General features: G+C 39.8%; 1 protein-coding gene across 3 annotated transcripts in view; it reads right to left on the bottom strand.

Moving 5' to 3' along the window:
* The window catches only part of LOC136358179 (sodium channel protein type 5 subunit alpha-like), a 176,572-nt gene extending 164,475 nt beyond the window's left edge, over positions 1–12,097 (bottom strand). For 2 of the 3 annotated variants that reach the window (XM_066314104.1, XM_066314114.1), the window contains exons 1-2: positions 4,517–4,601; positions 892–1,020 (exon numbers count right to left, since the gene is read on the bottom strand). In XM_066314104.1, coding sequence (XP_066170201.1) covers positions 892–1,020; positions 4,517–4,596 — 209 coding nt within the window. In that variant the 5' untranslated portion in view covers positions 4,597–4,601. Of the gene's footprint in view, positions 1–891; positions 1,021–4,516; positions 4,607–9,870; positions 9,990–11,693 lie in introns of those variants that run through there. The other variant, XM_066314122.1, reaches the window with a different exon arrangement.
* Positions 12,098–17,844: the final 5,747 nt, after the last annotated feature.

The raw sequence follows: 17,844 nt of genomic DNA, 5'->3' as shown, positions 1-17,844 counted from the left end.
GGAAATCAGATTAGATCCTTCTGTGTTTAGGAAGTGGAGCTTTTCAGGCAACTCTACCAGCTTTCACTTCCAGATGGCATTCATTCTTTGCACAATTTTCTCTTTTGTGACTGTGAAGAAATCTGGATTTCTAATCTCAGCTGGAGGTATTGAGAGTGTCAGACCTCTGCCTTTGGTCAGAGCTTGGGCTGACCCTGAGTCCACTGTGAGTGCTGGCTGACTGCTTCTCTACCCCTGTGTATTTTTAGCTGTCTGGATGTTGCAAATCCATCACCTTCTTCAAAGCACCAGAACCCCACATGTCCTCAATGAACTCTGACAATCTAGGCAGAGGCATACAGATTAAGGGGAATATCATGGTGGGGGCCAAATATCTATTTCCAAGATATATAGTAAGTTTCAGAGGACTATAAATTAATTCTCTGTAGTAAAACAGTAATTACTTTCCAGGTGAAAAGGGTTTGTGAAAAGAGGGACGTGAAAACAGCTCTGATGATATGATGGATAGATAGAGTATAAATAGGGATTTAAATACGTGGGTATTCAGTCACACTTACAACACTTTCTATTCAGGGGTCTGAAGCCTCCCAAAACTACATTAGATAGGCAGATATTATTACAGATATTTTACAAACACCTCTCTCTGTGGAGCACAGAGGGAGTAAATAATTTCTCCAAAATTGTGTAGTGAATTCAGAGAACAGAATTGAGAATTCCTCTGACTTCTTCCTCTGAAACCACTCAGGATAAAAACACCTCCTTCCTAATACACTACAGCCTTTTCTCATTTTCAGTAAAATTTGACTGAAGAAAAAAAGAACATCCAGACAGCCTTTTAAAAAGTTCTATCACATAAAACTCTCTTGAAAAATATAAAGGAGTGCTACTTACGCCATAACAATAACACTGAAATCCAGCCAGTTCCATGGATCCCGAAGGAAGGTGAATTCTGTCATGCAAAATCCTCTCGCCAGTATTTTTATCAATGACTCAAAAGTGTAAATGCCAGTGAAAGTGTACCTGGGGAACAGAGTGGCCAAAGAAGCAAGAGAATTAGCAAGCAGTAGATGGCTGAAACTGCAGGGGTACAGCTCTGGGGTTGCTCATTTGAGTCACAGCTGCAGCACTGGGCTGTGCATGAACAGCCTCGTGTGTGGACCAAGGGACAAGTGACAGTCTCAGAATGAAGATAATTTTCAGCACAGGGTGTCCCTTGATGAATCCTCACTCTTTAAGTCAAGCATGGACTCTACACTGCTAAGCTGTGCTGTGGGACCTCTGAACCTCTGCCACCTCCAGTGGAAGAAGAGTAGATTAGAGAATCATGGGTGGGAAAGGACCTTAAAAATCATCTCCTTTCAACCCCCTTGCCATGAGCAGGAAACTTTCCACTAGACCAGATTGATCAGAGACCCATAGAACTTGGTCATGAGCACTCCCAGGGATGGGAAATCCACAACCACTCTGGCCAACATTATGCCACACTTCTTGTTTCTCCTGTCAGGAGGAGGGTGGTTGTTCCATTCATGCCTCTCATCTCTTCCTGCCCAAGACATTTTTGAGATTAAAAAAATGCCACCACTTGGTTTTATCAGCTAGAAAGGGTAATTGTCCTGCAACTTCCCTTGTGTTTCACTATCCATGGCAAATCGCACCAGCCTTGAGAATTAAACAACAAAATGCCCTCCCTGACAAAGAATTGAAAAACTCCCACCTGACTACTGTATGTAGTAATTTTGACCTGCCTGACAGTAAAGGAGACACAAGGCTGAGTTTTTTCCCCTGGTAAATTAAGTTATTACCGACAACCTCTTGACTGTGATGATCTGGGCTAGAACATAGATCTTACCTTTCATAATAAAGATGACGTGTAATAAAATTTAGCAAAATCTCTGTGGAGGACAGTAATGCCTTTGATTTATAGCTCTCAGATCTATACTCACCCAGGGCTCTTCCTGCCATCAGAGACAGAGTTCAGGGCATACAACAGCTCTTTTTTAATGTTGCTGCCCACAACCTTCTAGCCCAATGGACTGGGTACTCTAGGCCGTATTTTAACAACAGAAATAAATGCTTAGTGTCTACCATGGGTATTCTCTACCCCTTTTCTCCAAATGAAGATGCAGATGATACCAAAGCCTATTAAAAAACCTCCAACACCACAAATCCACTAAAACACAAATCCCCTAAGTCATGATGTGAAGGGCTATCACTGGAAACACTGGCTTGAGTTTTCTGTTTAGTGCTCAAACCTCAAGTGGTGCCATCACACATAATATAATTGCAACATTTAAGATCCCTAGTAGGTAGAAAAAAGGTGTGAGTGGTTGAACGTGGAATAAGGAAGAACATTATGCATAAAATGTATTTAGCTGTATTCCACTGAACTATAACAAGTAGTGGCAAATCTCATGCTCTCCTACCAACATGTCACACAGTAGTGCTACTCACATACGTTATAAAATCTCAGTGTGCTTCATCTTAAAATGGGGATTGGCAGGACAGTTGGGTACAGAAGTGGGCATTAAACGTGTCTCCTCTTTGACCATATACCTGAACATTACCTTATATCCAACTTTTTCACAGCTCCTATTTAACTTTGCTCTGGTATTTCAAATATAGGTCACCCACATGACAGTCTCTTTAAGCATGTGTATTTACCAATACACACAGAAAAAACATGCAAAGAACTAAAAAAAAAAAATACTTAACGGTGCATAAGCTCATTAAAATGATAAAGCACTTGTATTTATTCAGCATGTCAGATGGGTTTAATTGATTGTATAATCATCGTCTAATTCTAAATGGATCGGGCAAAGTCCTCCAGCTACTGAAAGGCTTCTTTAACAACAAAAGTCTGACAAAATTTTTTCTTAAAAAAAAATTTAGTGGGGGAAGGTTGAATTGATTCCTTCTTTTTCAAAATGGTAAGGAAAATGCTTTAAAGGAAGATCTAGGACAAATATTTGCACAAGGTTATTCTTCTATCCCCTGTGAGTCTCTGAAACAGCAGAACAAAATGGATTAAATGTATCTTCTCCAAATCCAATATTAATCAATTTGAATTACAGTTCATTGGGTTATTTTGCTCCTCCAAAGTACTTGACTTTGATTTCATTCTATGCACTTGAGGAGGAAAAGCTGAGAGGTATGAGGGGACACGGAGAGAGAGAAGAGGAAACATGGAAGGATTTACTCCATGCTGCATGAGTCCATCTGCATTTCTGCTCTACATTTCCTGCATGCTCTGCTTGATCCACTGATAAAATCATCCCCATTCTCCTGCTTGCAGAAGACACAATATTATCCAGAATGTTTGAGTTCCCAGCTGTACACCAACTGACCAAATTTTGATGAAATCACCACGTGGATGAGACGTCTGTGATTCAGCAGAAAACATCATGGCAATGGTTATGAAAGTTTTCAGTAGGAAAAGGACAACATCGGGGGAAAGGACAGCCACAGACATACTTGAGGGTACCACACTATACAGAAATACATGAAACATCCTGGGATTAGGATGTTATTGTGATGGGATGAAATATTTGGTTCAGTGCTGCCTATAATTAGTATTTTATGGCCTAGAAGATGTGTCCTGCATGATTTTATGGAACCTAAATAAGGGCATTTTACTGTCTTTTCTTACAACCCTGAGCAGATCAAACACCAGGCTATGAAGCAGCAGATGGCTGTGTTTATCATATGTCAGTCAAAAATAAAAAGTGTGTTCTGATTGGTTCAATGAGCCAAAATAATTGTTTAATGCACTGTATGTTGATTAGCTTGTGCATCTGATATCTGTTTCTAAAAGGAATATTTTTAAGCAACTTAAAGAAACGAAATGGGTTTTCATTTCACTGAAGCCCCTTAACCTCTACTAAAATTAATTTTAAAATTCAAAACAATGAAAAATAAGCCACTTCAAAAGTGCCTTTGCTAATTTTCCTGAAGGCTTGTCAAGCTAAAAAGGCTAAAAAGAAATTCACACAGAGGTGTTCCCAGATAATTTGATGCTCATAAAGTATTCCTGCCAATGGTTATTACAGGGGGACACTTCCCATGCCATGCTCAGCTCAAAAGAAACTTTTGCTTCCCTTAAGTTTCAGACTGAGGACAGAAGTAAGTTAATTCAGGAAACTATTCTCTGAAATAATTCAATTTCACTTCCATCAGTCTAGTCCAACTATCATATCTCTTGCATGGGAACTGTGGAAAGCTGACCAGTTTCAAACAGGATTCTCCTCAATACGTGATTTCATCCAGACGTAGCATAAAAGGTGCCTTTGGCAACGAGCACAAGATTCATGGACTGAAAGTGTTCAGTTTGCTTACTGAAGGAGTCTTCACAGGCTGAAACAACTACCTGGAAAAACATTTTGTGAGGGGCAGATACCACAGCCAGTACTACTGGAAAGAAATTAGACAGCAGCAAACAAGGTGTAAATAAGAACACAACAAAAGGAAGAGGAAGGATGAGATGAGGACAGGACAGCTGTAAACCAGCAAGGATACTTACTCAACGTATTTATTCCATGACGGAGTCTCTGACTGTGCCATGAACACACAATTAGTTAAAATAGTGCACATAATAAACATGCTGAACAATGTAAATAGGCAAATTAAGGAAAATAGCATATTTGATACAAGACTTCTTAAGATTTTTGTCATTTCATACAAGACGTGACAGCTCAATCACAATTTGCAAGTTGCTTCAAGAACTATAAGCATTTGTTTGCAAGTGCATAAGGAGACAAATAATTATAAAAACGTAGAAAAATGAGGGAACTTTCCCTCTTTTTTTTTTTGTCTTTTCCTACATTTTTTATACCTACTGTATACAGTAAACAGATGTACTGACTCGGCAGTCTTTTGAAAGCACAATACCCCAAATTTACAGCTGTGTTGGTCAGATGACAATGTGCATAGGTGCACAACTTTGTATGAAAAGAGGGATTAGTCTCATTTAAGTATCCACAGAAAAACCTGTGTCTGCAAATCCCCATTTCATTTTTTATCCTGAACTATTTCTCAGGCAGTAAGGGAAAGTTACAAATCTGGTCTTTCTAATCTCTTTAATGGGCTGGAGGTCTCACTTTCAGTATAAAGTTTCACCAAAAGCAAGTATGAATTTCAGAGCACCAATTTTAAGGCTTGGTGTGCAAACCTGCTCTGTAAATAGGCAGCCTTGGTCTGCAGAGCTCTCTGCTCAGCTGAGGGACCAGATTCCCTGTTTGGAGGCTAAAACAAACCTCCCAAGTGGGTTCATACACTCTGCTGCTAAGCTGAAACCATAAACATAAAAAGCACCCTAAATCAAACTCTTGAAATTGAAAACATGATCAATGGGATGGCTCGCCTAAAAGCACATGCTGCTTTCTCTAAAAAAATTACAAAATAGGATGGGATTCTCCTGCATCAGTAACTGGTCCTATGCAACTAGGAAAAACTAAATAAAGTAAGTGTGTACAGAAGATAAAGAGAACAGCCTGCAACCCAGTCAACAGGCAGGGACCCTTCCCAGGGTATGTAAGTGACACTCAAATGTAAATTTCTTTTGCCTTTTTTTGGGGAAAAAAGAAAAATAAAAAAAAGTTTTGCTTGGTTTGGGTTTTTTTCATCTCTGCAGTTGATTCTGTTTGTGTTATTTTTTATTTGAGAATAATGATTGAAGAACTTAGTTTCAAAGCTACGTGCTGAAATACCTGCATGAAATTCATCCTTTTGCAGAGCCAGAATCTCTGCTGAATACAGAGTGGAACGTTTTCCAATGGGCCAGATAAGCAACTACAAGGTTAAATTGGTAGTAACCAATCTGCAGATTCCCCAGGGCCACCACAGAAAGCAGTAATTGAACTCACAGGGACTGCTCATCTCACAAACATCTTCCACTTCTGGGCCAACACCTCCTACTGAGGGACTGGGGAAGGATGTCTGATACCCACTCACGTTTGCTCACATAAGCTTCAGATATATTTCTGTAAGTTTTGTCATTCTTGTTAACATTATTATTAAGTTTCAGCCAGCCTAGAAAACACTGGATTACTTTTTCAACTACAGTGAAATGCTATGGATGAAGCACAGAAAACCAGAGTGGTATCTTCAGACCATGTCAAACAAATAGCATATTTCAATTCCAAGCAAATAAATTCCTCTATTGGAATTTAGGGTCATTGGCTTTATTTCCATATGCCTGCTTCCTTGTGATATAAACTGAATCAAACAGCTTTCCCAGATGCTCACTTGCAGGCAGGTGTCATCACCTCCTTATTCAAGCACCAAAGAGAACAAACTAGAGAACACACACTGAAAACGTAAGGGTCAGCTCTGGGACAACAAACACGCTACAAATTCAATCTGGGTTTCATGACCAAGCCGAAAACTACAAAGAACATAAAAGAATGAAACATTTCAGCTGGTCATGCACCAAAGTTAGAAGTTAGTGGTCTGTGTTAAATAAGAAAGAGAAAACAGAAATCCCCACAGAATGAAAATTAGCATTATTACCTGAAATCGAATGCAATTGTTTGCATTAGAAAAAGTCCATCATGATGATCTACTCAGAAAGGACAAAGCAAAGAAGATAAAATTGAGATAAGCTGTATTAGCAGCATTGTCCATTCCCTATCTTAGAACTGCTATTAAACCAAATTTTCCAAAGCCTACAAACTAAATATACGAAGCTACTCATCAGGATCCTTTCTGCAATAAATTAAACCTATTATTTCCAATTTGAGGTTAGAGAATAGCCTTTGCACAAGCCGATTCTAAAAGTTATAAATTTTATCTCCTAGCACAAAGATATCGAGTCAAACGCAGCATACTTCTGTTCTAGACTTCATTATGATGGATAATTGTTAATTAGCAGACTGAATACTAGAGGCTCTTTAGTGATCATTGCCAAATTACATATAATACATGCAAGCAAAGGTTAGTACCAATGAATAGGAGGTATAATTGGTGCTTCACAAGGTCTCATTTTGCCTTATGTGTGCAAAACCAGATGGGAGGAAAGCTGCAAGCAGAAAATATGAACGAAGATTGGAAATTCAGTAAGAATATTATTTTTCTTTTTCTGACGCACCAGAATCTGTAATTCTAGCACCAAGGAAGGTAACTTTTGCCAGACCAGTGGTAAAATGAGATCAGAGGTAAAATGAGACATAGGAAAACTAGAAATCACAATTGCTACAGATTTTATACAGGCTAGCAAACTGCTTGGAGAAACTAAAGACACCACAGAATGATTCTTGGCTTACAGGCAAAAACTAAGAGGAGCCTTTTAAACATAAGGCATCAAGGACATGTTACCAGTGATTTAATCTCATTAATAGGTGGAGACAGTTAATAATGATGTTAGTAACAGCTAATAATGACGCAGAAGACAAAAAGTGTTCATCTCACTGGGGATACAACCCTGCACTCCCCATGTCCTCTGGGACAGGAATGGAGCAGGGCCACCTTCTGGGCAGCCACGTGAGCCCTGGACCCTTCCTGAGGCCTCACAGACCCTGAATAAGAGGAGAAATATCCAGAAGGGGTTTAAAGATACATTATTAGCTGCAATAAACATTAGCAGGAGCGTGTGGAAGTTTTTCCCCTTGGAAGTGTGTATTTTTGAAAGACTAGAGTTCTCAGGCTTGGCCAGACGAGCAGTGAACACACAGCCTCTATGCTGCTGGACATCTCAGAGGAAGAACACCACATACAGTTATTTAACCAAGAAATGTGACCCCCCACAGCTTCTTTATAGGACAATTTTTACTCTGCCCTCTCTATTTTGTTCTACTGTTGGCCTTCATGGTGCACTCAATGGCTGGAAATTGAAATATGGCATCCACTAAAGAAGCTGCTGCAGATATTTACGTGACAGGGCACCATTTGCTAATGCTCCTTTTAGGTTTTTTGCCCTGGGGAAAATAAAGATTGCTTGATTACAGTCACGCAAGACGATAGATCTGGTTCCCAGGTCCATGTCTGGGGTATTATCTGCATGAATACCTGCGGGTTCAGGCTCCTTTCTGCCTGGGATATTGACTGCCTGCTCACCCACTTGGCCTTTGTATTTCAGGTTGATACAAAGGGTCTTTATTGACAGAAAACAAATCAGTGCCTAATGCAGGATCTTCGCTGTCTCACTGGCACTGGAGTTGCTGTCTCCTGCCTGTGCCTGCCAAAGATTGAGCTGCTGGATCTCTGGACATTATCAGCACAAGGTGATAATTTCTGTCTTTCTGGAACTAAACTTATGTTTGCGTTGAGAAGTGCCACTCCCAAAATTTCACACTCCTTATCTGACCATATTTCTTTCCTGACAGATATTTTAAATGCTCTCCTCTGTAGTTTTTATCCTTGGAAGTAATGTGATAAGGATTTCTTGCTTATTTATCTTCTGTTAGGCTGCTACCAAGGGCATGTAGCTCCTGTGCTACACATTCCTGTGACCTCTTGGCTTCTCCAGCCAATGTGGAAAAAAAGAGAGGAGAAGACAGAACAATCCTCCAAAGCTAGAGGCAATATTCTTAATTTCTTTCTAGGAAGCTCAGTTTTCAGATTCTTCCCTTGGCCATACCTGGGCAAATGCATTGACCTTGATTAACTTCAGCAAAGCTGTGCTGAGGTAACCATGCCTAAAAAACTTGGTTGGGCTCTAGGTATGCAGCAGCATGTGCTGCATTGTGTGCACACATAATCTGATCCACCAGCTAATCTCTCTGCAGAATTCTACAGTGTATTCTTAGTAACCATAATAATATCTTGCCTGATAACACATATTCATTTTTGCACAGAATTATTACAATGAGAAGCTTCACTTGTTTTTCCTTTTGAGAGAATATCTATAGTATCACATCCTTTTTCTCCTCACTGCATAGCAATTTGACTTATTTCCCTATTCATTTTTCCCTGAAATTTGATAATTAACCAATGTGTCTAAGATGCTACCTACTTAGTATTTATTAATTCTCTGTGGCGGACATGAGGATTGCAGATGAGGGAGTTCCATCAGTAAAATATCACGGAATGATCAGAGCAGCATGTGAAGTCTTTGAATTATCACTGCTTGGTCTCCCATGTGCACCCTGGAGAAAGCAGCCAAGTCATGAAAAAAGGTGTGTTTTTTAGTAATGTTCACACAAAGCTGAACATTTGGGTCAGTTTGGCCTTCCAGAGAGATGTGACTATGTCAGAATATAATGTTTCTGGGGTTGTGTGAAAAAAACAAGCCAAAACCACTGCAGCGTGTCTTGCATTACTTCAGAACCAGAGCTACAGGAAATCAGGTATTGCCCTTCCATGGGAAGGTCCAGCAGGACTGCCTGTGCCTTTTTTCTTTGTTGGATACCATATCCAAATAAACAAAGTAGAAAAGAATCAACAAAACAATTTTTGAAATATTCTGTTTCAGGAGAAAAAAAAAATTCAGATCTGATGCAGTTCAAAATTAAATTATGTGTCTGCAGACAGTGTCACTGAGTTTTACCTCTGGGAGGGATTGCTGAAGTGCCTGGTAGCAAAGCTCTCCATCAGTGCAGATTTCCCCTGGTTCCCTCCCTTTCTGAGGTACTACATCCACTTTCCCTTCAGTAAAGATGATCAGTCCCTTCCCATCTTTTAGTCCTGAGTAAACTCACCAGACTCTCCAGTTCAGTTCACATTATCTGATGCCAGCAGTATGATACAGTCATTTTTATAGCTCTCATAACAATATAAAATGAAACAAACCGAAAATCCAAGTGCATTTCTGCTTGTGCAGGCAAATTCAGCCAAAAGATTTAAAACAGCTTAATGAAATAAAATGGTTTCTGACTTCCATCCATCTGTGTTTAAAACCCATATAAAATACACGAGGAGGAAAATCAACAGAAAGGATATGAATGTACCAAAATTTTAATTGCTGCTCTTCTGATTGGATGGAAAGGACTAAGTATATACAAGGCAGGAGTGGCACTAAATCGAAAGATTGTCTTCCCTTTGTTCAGTACTATAAATGTCTGGAAAACAAAATAGAAAATGAGAATATTCAGCATTTGCATTTATGCTCAGCTTTTCCAGCCCACATCCCACAGGGAAATTCCTGCCATCATCCCGTACTTTTTCTCCCATCCCAAGAGCCTCCCCAAATCCTTCTTGCTTGGTGAAAAGTTTTGTCCAAGGCCTTCCCTAGAAAACTGACTGTCCTTTTGTAATATCCCAAGTATTTTTTCTTTTTTCAGGAAAGACCCTTAGTAGGTCCTGTGCCTTCACCTCCACCATGGGGCTGGGAAGAGAGCAACCTTTAAAAACAAAAATTACCTGGGGACTAAAATGTGGTGGAAGAAATTATGTGCTGCTCTTCTTCCCAGGTGCTGGGGATCTCACTATGTTGTTGATCCAACTTCTCTATTTGAACACATTATTGCTCCCAATTTTGTGTCACCAAGTAAAAAGTTGTAGGAGGCACAGTTCTATACTAGGATCTGACCTTGGCACTGAAGCACTCTCATTGTGCTCAGATTAATACGGCCAGAGGAAAAAAAATTCTCTGGATTACCTTAAACCCAAAACAAAAGTGAATTGGATGCTGACCCAATCTGCAGAACTCTGAAGATGCCTCACCACGCATAGAGGAAAACCAATATTCATTCAGAGACAGAATTGAGACACTCAATATATAAAATCTAAGCAATTCACACACCTTGAGTCTAAAAACTCCAAGGCACTAAAATTGCAAATCTATATCCTGTTGCTTATGCCTGGGGATAGCAGGCAAATTAAAAGGTAAATTAATTCTGGCCCTTCCAGGTAAGTAATCTATTTGTTGTTATCCATTTAACTTTTACTCTGTAGCTCCAGCACCCACCTCTACACTGTTTAACTAGAAGCACTATTACAGCCATATTAATTAACTGTTTACAGAAAACAGCATAGCCCAAAATCAGAAACAGCAGTAACTGAAAAAACTGGAAGCTGCCTAAAAATACACAAGGCTTCCAAGCTTTATTTTGTCCTCTGTTTTGCGAAATGTTTGGAAAGGAGAACGAACTGTAGTAAGCAACCAGCCCAGCTCTGCTGTCAACAGCCTTTTGACAGAAGCTGTTTGCACTGCTGTGGCTTTGGGCCAGCCTGCACGTGATCCCTCATCAGGTGATGCTCGCTTTGGGACAAAGTTCACCATTCTGCAAAGTGCCAGCACTGCACATGCTACTCACACCTCCCTTCAGCTCTATTTTGGTCATCTTAAATGGAGTTTTGCTCTTCCTCAGCAGGAACAGAACCACTGCTCTCCAGGAATGGTTGTGAAGGTGCCTCCTGCTCTTGTGCAGAGTGCTCGCACAAGGCTCAAGTCACCCAGAAGCCCTTAACATTAAGGGGCTTAAGTGATAAACAACAGACCTGTGAAGTCACAGCTCATGCAGAAGGCAAGATAGGGTAGATAAAAACCTCTGGCTTCAATTAACTCAGCTACTGCTCTGCTCATTTCAGATATTGTATATTCATACTCAGGGTTATCTGAAAACACACAAGTTTAAATTATGCTTTTTATCCCACTCTGCCCTCCTGCTTAGACGTTTTCTGGGAGCCCTGCTCAATATTCTGATCCTTAATCTGAGAAAGAAATATTTTTACTGGCTGTAGAAAGATAACGAACAGAGCACTCAAACCAGGGGCCACGCTTTAGCAAAGGCAGAGGAGCAGGACCGAGGGCTGGCGCTCACCTTCCGATCATTGTAGAAAGGGTCGATGTCCTCCAAGGGCTCCCCAATGAGCTCTGGAGAAACAGTCCCATAGATATCAGGCAGCTTCTTGCAGGCCTGCAAGTCAAACTGAGGCTGAGGTTTCTCTTCCTCGCCCAGCTGCTCCCTGTATTCCTGCTTGGCATTCCTGGCGAGCTTCTCTGCGATTCGCTTCTCGATGGCAGCCAAGGACTCGGGCGTGAACCGGTGGAAGCTGTTAGTACCCGGTGGTAACAAGAAGTCAGCCATCTTTTCATCCTGCTCTGTCTTTACTGGTCTTTACTCCTAGTACTGGAAACAGCTGAAATAATGATAATAATAAAAAAGTTATCAGAAGTTAGTGCCACGAGAAAAGCACGAAGGACAAAGCTATCAGAGTTAAAAATAAAAAACCAAACCCAACCGCCGAGTAACTTGTTGAGGAAACTTTATCAGGAAACTCTTCATCTGTTTTTACGTGGTTAATAGAACATCAAGGAAAACAAAAATGACTGAAATTGCAATTTCAATAATGAATCACACATGACCGAATCTAAACAAATTTTATAGATAGACTTTGGAATATTCTTCAGTTCTTCAGTCCTTTGGGATCATAAAGCCAAACTAAGAAGTCACTTAGATTCACACAAGCTTAAGTTTCACTGAAAGCAACAGAGATTCAGATTCCTAACTCATTTTTGAAAATGCAGCTCTGGGAGTGGATGAACAATGTTCCTAAGATGACTGCAAGGCAGATTTAAACCAGCCGATGTCTGGCCACATGATGCAAAATCTAAAAATGCCCCAGCTGTTCTATTCCAAATTTAAAGAGTGAAGGGTCAAGTTTAGGTTTTTAAATCCCATAAAAATTCTTCATAATCTCTGTCTTAGGCTTCCGTAACATAATTTTAATTTTCCTTTGGGATAGGAAATACCATCTGCAAGATATTTCTCAGGACTTTTGAGCATTTTCTTTTCCTCCACGCTCTGAAATCTGAAGGATGATGGAAGCTCAAATGTGCCTGGAAAAGCTCTGGGACCTTCATGAGAGCACACCAGGCTTCCAAGATGCTGAATAGCCACTGCTGCCAATTTGTCATATCTAAAAACCAGGCTCCTTTCATCCAAGACCAATTTGAACATCCAGGAGTTGGACTTGATGATCCTTGTGCTTTCCAGCTTAGAATACTTTTTTATTCTATGATTCTAACCCAGACCTGCGAAGCTTGATCACCTTGTCCTGATGGTACTTCGATGTTAACACTTCCAGTCTCTGCCTGAATGAAAACAAGTAAGAATTGCCACATCTCTTCAACTTACATGAATAAAGCCAAGCGTGAAAAGCACAGCTGAACAAAAAGCCTCCTTGTATCTGCACTAAACAACACGGATAGCTGTGAAAATTAATGTAAAACTACTGTTTGAAAAAGGATGAAGCTTATCCCTGTTCTAGTAGCCTGCACAAATCCATCCAAGTTCACTGAAGCCGTATTTTGCAATTTAAAGTGACTTTAGAGGCATGTTTTTCCAGCGAGAGAAGCCCTCACTCAGCAACAATTAAAACTCATTTCACAGAAGAAACACAGAGTTTGTATTTTTGCCACCACCAGGCCATTCATACTCAATCGGAATACACTGTGGTGACAAACAAAACAGTAGATTTTGAGGTGGGCTCCTCTTTTTCATTCGGCAACGTGTGCAGGATCCCGTTCTTTGTTCAGCCACAACCGTTGTTTTCTGCTTTCAGATGGAATTTGTCTATTTACAAAGGATATTTCCAGATAGTTTGCGTCTATTAGGCTCTGTGATGACAACATTTTTGTGAGCAAACAAGTCTCTAACTGGACTCTGCATGACAAATAGCATATTTATTGACTCAATTTCTCTGAGTAAAGGACGCTTTCAAATAACTACTGTCTCTCCTATTCTGACTTCATTTTAAAATGAATTCATTAAATTGTCATTGATCACAGTCTATCACACAGGAATGATTTACTGAAGCTTGTACATTATGCTCTGAATTACTGTTGGTTTGAACAAGCATGGCTAAAATGAATTATCCTTCCTGGAGCTTGGGGTATTCTGACATTCTTCTTTTGTTAGGTTTATTCTCCTTTATCCTTTCCCCTCTCCCCTCCACGTCATTTGTTTTATCCTCTTCCTCCTGAAAAACAGGAAATTAGAAGCTTTCCCACAAATTGAGTTTCTTATGCCCAACGCTTTTGTGACTCAGCACCAGCGTGAGCAAATAGAATTTCACTTTCTATAAATGACATCAATACAGGTGGCCAGAGAATTCTCCAAGATTTTTTTGTCCTTTTCATTTTTGTTTCTCCAGAATGAAACCTGTCTCAGTGCTGAAGGGGACAACAAAAGCCAGTGGCTGGTCAGGACTGCTGGAAGGGCACAAAGTCTTTAAGCTGGAGATGAGAACACTGAGGGCTGCTAGTTGAGGTGCAGATGATCAGGAGCTCCATGAAAGCAGTGAAAGGAGAATGACTGTTTGCTTTTTTTAATAATAGGAGAATGGAGAAACTTGGAATGAAATCACAGAGCAGTGGCAAAAGGTCCATAAATGATTTTAACATAGAAGTTGCTTCCTCTGACTCAGGAACCTGGGTGCAAGCAAGAAAGGCTGCTTATGTTTGCTTGTCCTATTTTAACACCCTTCCCAGTCTAAGGAAACCCATCCTCTGCTGCTGTGTGCTTTGTCCATACAGCCTCAGACTTCCTTAAAGACTTCCAAGTGAAGCCATTCTAGCAACAGAACTACTCAAAAATTTTCTAAAAGACAAACAAAAGAAGGATAGGGGATGGTGAGGGAGATAAAATAGCCCAAAAAACCTAATCAGTATCAGAAGTTTTAATTATTTTTTTCTAAAGCAAATTATTTTTGCTTAAAGCTCTCTCTCATTAGAAAATGGAATCAAATTCCAACTGCTCAAAACCAGATCTTTTCAATTTTATCTACAAAGTCCAGAAAGGTAGCTGCCTAGAAAGAACTGGAAAATCCTACACAAACTTCATTAGAGCTTTTGCTAGTCATGTATTTAATTTTTCTTTTGTAAAAAAACTACATTTCAGCACCCTTACAATTAAAAATTCATGGCATGTTTTGTCTTCATATTGTATATAAGTTAAAGTTCTGCATTTTAATATATTTATATATATTTAGCACAATCCTTTTCAGTTTCATAAGCTTTCAGGAAATGGACAAGATAATTTCATGGATCCTTTCTATGTCTAATTTCTTTTAATCTGTGAATAGCAAACATTTCTACAAATAGCCAGGGTTAGCCCAGATATTTCTTAAAAGGGTAAGAAAGCACTACAAGTTAAAAAGGGAAATCATCAATGACCGAATCAAAGAGCTGGAATGCCATTTCTTAAGAGATAATAGCCGTTGTGACTCACGTGTTTACAATATGAGCCTGGATTTTTCCATTCCTCACAGGCATATTTTTGAAGTACAAGCCTTCAAACACATTGTTTCTGTGATATCACCATGCACAGAATGAAAATTTCCCTCTTGCTTTGTCAGTTAGCATTGGTTGTTGCTGATAAAACATACTGGTTGTGTAAACAGAACGTGCATATGAAAATAAAGCACCAAGATGAATTCTTTCTTCTGTGTGGCAAGAAGTGAGAGAAGTACCAACAAGTTAGGTATTGCTAGCACCTGTATCTATTCAGAAAGATAAATGCTGTTTTCCATTGCAGTTTTAACCTTACTGTCATGGGCTTCAGCCACTCCAGTTCAAAATATCTTTCAGGTTCTCAGAACATCACCTGTGTGTCCTGCAAGTCCCTCTGTTGTATCAAAGACCCAGGAGCTTATATTTCACACACTTGGCAATGGTAATAAAGGACCCAAACTGGAAGATCAAGGTTGCGAAAGTGTCTTTTACAGGTTAAAGGCATCAGATATGTTTGTCTTGAGTAGGACTGTCCTCATTTGCTGATTTCCATGATGCCACTCAGGAAAGGTACTGCACGCCAAAGGGAGAGGGATGTTTGCGCTGCAGTTCTGCTAGTCCAAACTCATACAAAATACTAATCCTAGAGCCCTAAATTCTCCTTTTGTTTAAGAAATGTTTGTGATTAAAGAAAGATTTTGTGTTCCTGACTGCTGTGGTAATAAGAACAGTCATGTGGATGGGTTTCTTTTCAATGTTTGAGACTACATGGAGCACAGTCATCTTTCTCCCCCACATGCTCCTTTTCTATATAATCTCTTTGGCATTTTCCTTTGACCTGCAGAGCACAGCAAAACATGAGAATAATAGGCTAGGGAAATAAAGAACAGAGCAATGACACATCTAATTTAAGGTCACTGGTCTAGATTAATATATTCATATGCATAAATTTACACACAAACACAAATACTTAATCAGATTTAAAAAGACTAGAAGTTGATGTGGGATCACATGGAAGTTTTATTCCAGCCAAGAAGCAATGGCCTCATGGAGAACTGGTTTTAATCCACATCAAATAAAGACTTTTTGTAAAAAGATCAAGAAGCTAAAGGAGTCTACGTGACTGAGACCCACTTCATAATTTTACTGACAAAAAACAAACAAACAACCTTTTGAGACTTAATCCACTTATATTTATACCACAGTTCACACTCCACAGTGAGGAGGTGTCATGAGAAATTCTCTTTTAGCTGAAAAATTTCAGTTGCTGTTTGCATACACTTTGAGGGCCTGTTTGCTCACATCAAGACAGTCCTCAAAATTTTACACAGCGCACTTGTTACTTCTGCTTTAGCTGACATTTGGTTTCTTTTTTTTTTTCTTTTCCCAATAGACATAATTTTTTCAAGACCAAAAACAATGGTTCTTTTTGTAGTACATGTCCTTAACACATATAATCAGCCACATCTCCAGCTGCCATAAATCAGCAAAACTCAGCCCAGGGAAGCCACACCTAGGGAATTGATCTCTTAGGACCCAGAACATTTGGATAGAAATGTTTCCTTTAAAAAGAGCACCTTCAAACCAGAGCATGAACACTAGAAAGTGTGTAATTGAGGTATTAAATTGATGGTCTAGAAGGTAACCAAGCTTGCAGGGAGTTGGAAAACCCTGAGCTTTTTGCACCCTGTGAAGGCAGTCTGCAGGTGCTTGTTCATCCAGAAACATCTTGTTGGGTGAGCTCCAAGGTGAAGGTGCAAAAAGGGCTGCTGGAGAATCCAGTGCCTGGTGGGGACCAGGAAGGCTCCCCTGGCTGGTCTGCAGGGGAAAACTTTTGTATCCAACAAAAAATCTGATGGAAATGGTTGCAATGTTTAGCTCTTGGGAGTTCTCCTAGGCAAAGCACAGTGTTGAAACCTGTGCAAGCTGACACAGGAGGAGACGTGAGCCAGTGTTCCTCCTGCTGCCCGTGTCACAAGGCAAACCTGCAGGTGGATATGACATTGCATAACACATTTCCCAAAACAAGCCCTCTTGTTCACCATGGATGCTGACCAGGGGCAGAAATAAATATGCAAGAGAACTCACTGCATTCAAATCGTTGGGAAAAACCATACCAGAGCAACACAAAATGTCCACAACAAAACTTCAGAGTCAGAGATCCACAGGCTGTGTCAGCTCTGCCTACACAGTATCTTCTTTTAAATCCAGTTTAATGGGTTTTGCTGGCTCCTCACTCATCAGAATCGCAGCATTCTGACCCTGCCAATGACTTACTGAAAAAATAAAGTCCTCAGAAAGCCAACATGTGCTAAAAGGAAATGAATTCAGAATATTTCATCCCGATATTGAAAGGGTATTTGGGGATGACAAATGTTATGCCAAGAATTAAATGCTGGCACTAAGTCTTTCTCTTATGATAATATATATATTTTTAGGGAGCTAAAAATATTCTGCTTTCTTTGCAGGTGTTTTTACTTCAAATTACTCTGCAACCAAATGGCATAAATAAGCAAGAGAGAAAGAGCACATCATAGTTACCAACTCAGATCTCCATATTTTGCTGAGAATTGTAATTCTTTGCACCCAACCTGTCTTCATGTCTATTTTAATTAACTAGAAATTGGTCTCAGAGTTATTTTATTGTAAACTACACAGACTTCAGATCCAGGAAAAGATTTCTCCTTTGCTATTCTGAACCAACAGACCTTGGAAAGAACTATCAAGAAAGAGGGATG

This window comes from Sylvia atricapilla, chromosome 1 (genome assembly GCF_009819655.1).
Source record: "Sylvia atricapilla isolate bSylAtr1 chromosome 1, bSylAtr1.pri, whole genome shotgun sequence".
NCBI classification, from domain to species: Eukaryota; Metazoa; Chordata; class Aves; order Passeriformes; family Sylviidae; genus Sylvia; species Sylvia atricapilla.
This window is presented reverse-complemented; position numbering and strand designations above follow the sequence as displayed.